Here is a 6905-nt window from a genome sequence, read left to right as displayed (position 1 = left end):
ACTTAGGTGTGCTATTTGATAGCAATCTTTCCTTTGAAAACCATGTTTCTAGCATTTGTTTCAAGGTTAGATTATTGTAATGCTTTATTGGGTGGTTGCTCAAGTGGACCATTGACACTCTATCTACAATCTCAATATAGAGTGTCAATGGTCCATTTGAGAGATAGATGGTGGTAATGCACTTATAAGCCTGCGATCTGTCGTAAAGCAAGAAGAAGACGCGTCACGTGCCGGCTGAAGAAGAAGACGCGTCACGTGCCGGCTGAAGAAGAAGCAAACGCGCTCAGGACAGTTGGACATTGCAGTAAATCAGAGGTAAAAAACAATATAAATACTGTTCAGTTTCTTGCACAGACCGATTGTTTCGTGTCTTTACACATCAGTGTATCGTCATGAGCCGCAGGGTTTAATTTGGTTTTGTTTGTGTATGTTTTTTTGGACTGTGGTCCAAAATGCAGCAGCTAGAGTTCTTACTAGAACCAGGAAGTACGACCCCATTAGCCCGGTTCTGTCATCTCTGCACTGGCTCCCTATTGAACAACGAATACATTTTAAAAATCTTGCTAATTACTTCTAAAGCCCTGAATGGTTTAGCTCCTCAATACTTGAGCGAGCTCTTATCGCATTATTGTCCTTCACGTCCACTGCAATCTCAAAACTCTGGCCATTTGATAATACCTAGAATATCAAAATCAACTGCGGGAGGCAGATCCTTTTCCTATTTAACGCCCAAACTCTGGAATAATCTTCCACGACATTCTAATTTATTGAGATGCACCTGTATTAGTCTCTTTGATTCTTATTCCGAGGTCACCGTAGCCATACGGATCCAGTCTGTATCCAGATCAGATGGTGGATCAGCACCTAGAGACGACCTCTACAGCCCTGAATGTCAGCAGAGACCATGTCAACTACATGCGTTCCAGAGACAGATCCCCTGCAAAGACCTCATCGACAACCATCGGCACAAGACCACGGGAACCCGACAAGTCCTCTGCACCTGTGTTGCAGGCTGGAAATAAACCACACCATGCTGGTGTCGTCTGGCCAGAAGATAACTGGCCCCCCGAATGAGCCTGGTTTCTCCCAAGGTTTTTTCTACATTTCTGTCACCGATGGATTTTTGGTTCCTTGCTACTGTCGCCTTTGGCTTGCTTAGTTGGGGATGCTTGACTGATTGCACAGATACTATTGGACGAGAGCTGAACTGGATGATGACATCACTGAATCATCAATGAACTGACTGTAGCTGGAAAAATGACTCCGTTATTGTCTTCTTGCATTATTGACAAACTATTTTCCAGTTTAACACTGTAAAGCTGCTTTGACACAACCAGTATCGTATAAAGCGCTATACAAATAAAGGTGACTTGACTTGACTTTTTCTGGAAACCCTGATACTTTTTTAAGATACTTTGATTGATGAATAGAAAATTTTAAACTATATATTAGAAATACAAATATTTTGTAACATTACAAATTTGTTTAGTGTCACTGATGATTAATTTAGCACAGCACTTGCTGAAAAGTAATTTCTTTAAAAAATATATCTTACTGACTCCATACTTACATTACTATATATTATTTTTAGAAATCTCAAACTCTGCACACCCTTCATAAACAATATATGTTGAGAGTTTCAATGTGCTTGGCTGAACGGTAATCCTCCTATGACAAGCACAAACTTACCTTTCTTTCAGCAAATCAGTTAGGAAAACTAAGCAAATGTTATGTCATCTAATTGTTATTCATCAACCAAGCCAATGAGCTGTATGATGTGATCGTTCTTACGCCCCTGCGACCATACGTTGGTGTAAAATCCATAACTAAGCATCTCACGAGGGTAAGGCATGTTTAGGCATGTTGAACATCAGTACCTTACACAGCTCCATTTTGTTCATAGCTTCGTCGACTTCTTCTTTAAGTGAGTCTGCTTTGGCTGTCAGTGCTTGTGTGTTTGTTCCTGAGATTATGGACTTGGTCGCCTGCAACCACCTGTGAAGAGACCGTTTCAGTTATAAACTAGGTAAAACTAGAGTTATGATATAATGAAGCCAAGATGTATGACAGAAACCTCACCTCGCTCGGGCAGAGTCATAGTCCAGCACCAGTTTGGCTAACTGCCGTCTCTGTTTCAGGATGTTAGGAATGTCCACCTGACAAAAGAATAAGATTAGGTATGCATCACTATTAAAATTCTGGCCGATACCAATAATTTGTCATATTACTGTCAGATAACCAATAAGTGGCTGATATTAAAATTCAGCAAAGGTGATCTAAATGTTAAATTGGGCAAATGAGCATGCATAGTCTCTGAAGGCGAGTTTTGTTTGTACCTCAGCTAGTTGATTGAGGGTGTCTAAGATCTCCTTTTCAATGTTCATCTCATGCTGCATTAGTTCAGAGGCCAGTCTGTTCTCGGCATCTCCGCACATCTCCATCATTTTCCTGCATAGAAGATATTAAATATCTTAAATAATAGATATTAAATAATTGGGGTAGGTAAGTTTTTTTATTTAGGTATGCATCACTATTAAAATTCTGGCCGATACCAATAATTTGTCATATTACTGTCAGATAACCAATAAGTGGCTGATATTAAAATTCAGCAAAGGTGATCTAAATGTTAAATTGGGCAAATGAGCATGCATAGTCTCTGAAGGCGAGTTTTGTTTGTACCTCAGCTAGTTGATTGAGGGTGTCTAAGATCTCCTTTTCAATGTTCATCTCATGCTGCATTAGTTCAGAGGCCAGTCTGTTCTCGGCATCTCCGCACATCTCCATCATTTTCCTGCATAGAAGATATTAAATATAAACTACCGTTTAAAAGTTTGGGGTAGGTAAGTTTTTTTATGTTTTTGAAAGTAGTCTCTCATGTTCACCAAGGCTGCATTTATTCGATCAAATATACAGTAAAACAGTAATACTGTGAAATATTATTACTTTTCTATTTTAATACATTTTGAAATATAATTTATGTAATGACAAAGCTGAATTTTTAGCAGTCATCTGTGTTACAATTAATAATTGTTATGTCACCTTTCTAATATGCTGATTTGGTGCTCAAGAAACATTTCTTATTATTATTAATGTTGCAAACAGTTGTGCTACTTAATATTTGTATGTAGAAACTGTGATATAGTTTTTTTTTTCATAATTAACTGATTCAAAAGTTCAAAAGAACAGCATTTACTTTAAATGTGTTTACATAACATTATGTCTTTTATTGTCACTTTTGATCAATTTAATGCATCCTAGCCGAATAAAAGTATTAATTTCTTAAAAAAAAATCTTACTGAACCCAAACTTTTAAATAAATTTGTGAAATGCACAATAACATACCAACAAAAACCTAAATATACCAGCACTTTTTTTTAAATACGCAACGGAAGCACTTTTATACATAGTGCATTTTTGTGCCATCATCTCATTTAAATGATACAATGAACTAATCCATTACCAATCTAAACAATAAACAACCAGATTTAAGTGGAAATAGATTACAATCGATTTAAATGTTGATGTCATCCAATTACCCAATCAGAGACTCCTCCCCCAACTGGTTTCCGCCATCCTGCATGGCCTGTGACAGCGCTGTTAGTGGAAGCTTTTTCTGTGACGCAAAACCAGGGTGTTTTTGTGAAACATTACATGCAAATTCAAGCAGATAAAATATGTGGTGATGACTGACATTTTGTGCAGTCATAAGCACATAAGCAATGCCCTTACATGTCTCTTCTCAGCATCAGTGCCTATCTGCCCCTGCAAACACGCAACCATTCTTTTGTGCGTGTTATGCGAAACGACTCGCACCAACTCCATACGGCGCTCAATCTGTTCAGAATAAAACAAAACATCAATAGCAACCCACAATCCTTATTGAGCTGTGGCTACCACTCAATGCAAAGCCCGTATGCATTGTGTTGAAAGAACACAGCCTGTAAAAGAGTGCCTAAGGCATGTTATGTAATAATGCATGGGAAGCTTCTGTGACATGAAACAGATTTCATAAATTCGGCATGCCATCTTAGCCTTCAGATAGCCTTAGACATAGGTCATCACAGCCTGAACGTTTGTGTCAATTAACAGGTGTTGCTGAACACTTTCCATAGCCTTGAGGGTGGGGTAAGGTCAAACATGATTTATCACACCACTCCCAGTGGAGGCATGAAAAAGATATGTTACTTTACATAAAGAAGTCAAGTATGACTCATCTGCCCTGTTGGGATACCTAAAATTTAGATGCATGAGCTCAGCACTGGGATGTCATAAATAGAAAATACAGATGCAGACCAGACTCTTTTTTTCTACTTCATTCTGTTTTGTTAAAAAGGGGGTGCCAGAGCATGGTTTAGTTCACCATAGTTACCTATTCATTTCTAAGGGTAAATTTAAATGATAAGCTGACACTAAACCTGCCATGGACCTGCCCACTGCCCGAGCCGTGTGCTTGGTATCCCTAAGCGCCAAGTCAGTAGCTTGTCTGAGCTCTTTAACGGCCTCTGGGGTCAGGCCCTCTCCCTTCCTCCGAATCGGAGGCCGCTGTGGACAGCACGTCTTCGTCATACAACCGAAAGACATCGTATCGTGAGCTTCCGGGGTAGGCCACAAATTATCATTGACAAAAACCACGGGATCCCCGTAGTGCTCTTCGAGCGCTTGCACATGGCTTGGAGAGAGCGAGAGAAAAGGAGAGAACTCCGTTGACTCACCCTCTAAGCGCCTCGGCTCGCATGCGTCATCCCAAGCGACCGTCTCGTGCAGCGCCTCGGCAACCGCAGAAACGGGATAGCGGGGGTTAGGCGGATATATCGCATTCTGCAGAAAAGGGAGACTGGCGTTTGTCGCGGTTTGGAAAAAAAGGGAGAAAACATGACAGAATAACTCGGCGGATATCGCATTTTGCGTAAAATTAAAAATGGGCTTTTCAATACCGACCAGATACAATACTGATTTGTAAAAAACAAATAACAATATAAAACAACTGGTTTATAGCCATTGGTTATAAATAGAAAAACCAGTAAGTATAAACAATAAATAATCCTTTTAAATATATTGCAAAAAATTAATTCACACATAAACATATATACATACGAGAGACTCAAAGGTCCGAGTCGGTAAAATGATCCGAACTTCCCATCACTAGTAGGACTTTTCTCCGCATTTTGCGACAGGATACACACACGGCAGTGCTCAACCGTTTGACGGCAAATAAAAGAGCTTCAACACCTCCGTCGTCTGTATGCATGTACAAATAATTAACTGCACTTGAAGCTTTCATAAAATTGAAAATGAAACACCCAAAACTGTACATGGCATCATCACGAAGACGAACTATAGGTTTATACGTGAAATTCCAGAGAGGACGTCGGATGGCGTCACGTGGGGACGTAATGACGTGTGCCATTAATCGATCTATGTACTATAACATGTAAAACGGGAACATGAAAGGAATATTCTAAAAGTAACTCATGTAAACACCATAATCATAATATTGTCTTATTTAGAATAAGGTAAATAATTAGATTACTGATGTCCATGTAAACGTAGTCAATTATGTCATTTACAATGCTTCATGGGAGTGAGATGAGGTGTTACTGCAAAGTTATTTTGTTCTGATTTGCTTATCATAATTTTCTGATTGATGGATTTTTTTCTGGATTCTTTGGTAATGTAGTTCTTCATCTGGAATTTGTACTTGACAAACACAATTATTTATAATTGTTTATAATTTATTAAAAATGAAAATGACATTTTAAAACATTAGATTATATATTAAATTACAAGGTACAATAAAATAAATATTGTGTCTAGACGAATATGAACCGTTTCATTTATAATCAACATTTATAATCTGATAAATCGTATTAATAATATATAACTCTAGAGGAACTGGCAAAATGTGAAATTATGTGTAATGTTCTGTTGTTGACTGAGATTTAGTTGCTCATTTATTATTTAGGCTTCTTATTTTACCAGCAATGTGTTTAGAAAAAATTTAGTGTGTCATCATGTATGTTTTGTCAGAACAGAAGGCCACTGTCTAAGACTCTGAAAACTAGTGTCATGACAGACATGTCAGCTTTTTGATGTGAGCAGGGCATGCTTGCTTGAACACATGTCAGCCCTAAAAACAACCATGAAGAGAATATCACTTCAGAACAGTGAAAACGGTATGACTGAACAAACACTGAGGAGAAGAAAAGAGATCCAAATGAGAGAGAGAGAGGAAAAAAAACTGACTCATGTTTCAAAAACAACCCAGATCAGGAATTCCACAGGATGGGAGACGAGATAACCACCTCCTCACATTTTTACGTCATAACATTCCCTCACAGCCGTCCCAGTGCAGCTGGGTCAAGCGTACATTCCGCTCAGGCGTCTCCGGCATGAGAACGCACAGAGGCCCACCACCTGGCATGGGAACAAGGGAATCACTAACTGTTATTGTCGGTGCTTTTTCTGCTGAGGGAGATCCTGTTTGAGGGGAGTTGTTTGGATTATCTGGTGTGAGAGGTCTTTAAGTGTTTGCCTGTTGCCATCACAGACTAAAAACCGGCGAGCCAACGACAGACTAAACATGCAGAAACAATGAGCTACAGTTTTTATGTAACGGAACATATTATACTATGTTCAGAAAATGTGGAAACACCACTATAATACTGAATAGTCATTGGCAAATGAAAGCCACAGGAACGTCCTGTCCGGACATGCGAATAGGGAAAACTGGATGCAATTCAAATTGGGAGGATGCCACTATCCAGTCGCTCAACATTGTCAAAAGTGTCCCCTGAATGCATCTGTGAGTGGCACGGGTGTCCAGACAGAATGAGTTGATGGGATACCGCTGTGATCCTCCCTGAGCACCATACAGAACCCAGAATAAAAACCAAGCCCCTCTGAGT

The 6905-nt window shown here is 39.2% G+C and overlaps 1 protein-coding gene across 3 annotated transcripts in view; it reads right to left on the bottom strand.

Annotated features, from left to right (window-relative positions):
* The window catches only part of LOC107731407 (rho GTPase-activating protein 17-like), a 28681-nt gene that overhangs the window by 13348 nt on the left and 8428 nt on the right, over window positions 1-6905 (bottom strand). For 2 of the 3 annotated variants that reach the window (XM_016542468.1, XM_016542469.1), the window contains exons 3-7: window positions 3730-3834; window positions 3537-3613; window positions 2680-2791; window positions 2080-2156; window positions 1878-1995 (exon numbers count right to left, since the gene is read on the bottom strand). In XM_016542468.1, coding sequence (XP_016397954.1) covers window positions 1878-1995; window positions 2080-2156; window positions 2680-2791; window positions 3537-3613; window positions 3730-3834 — 489 coding nt within the window. Of the gene's footprint in view, window positions 1-1877; window positions 1996-2079; window positions 2157-2336; window positions 2444-2679; window positions 2792-3536; window positions 3614-3729; window positions 3835-6905 lie in introns of those variants that run through there. The other variant, XM_016542470.1, reaches the window with a different exon arrangement.

This window comes from Sinocyclocheilus rhinocerous, unplaced genomic scaffold (assembly GCF_001515625.1).
Source record: "Sinocyclocheilus rhinocerous isolate Xijiao unplaced genomic scaffold, SAMN03320098_v1.1 scaffold1390, whole genome shotgun sequence".
NCBI classification, from domain to species: domain Eukaryota; kingdom Metazoa; phylum Chordata; class Actinopteri; order Cypriniformes; family Cyprinidae; genus Sinocyclocheilus; species Sinocyclocheilus rhinocerous.
Note: the sequence above shows the minus strand (reverse complement) of the source record. Positions and strands in the feature narration are given on the sequence as shown.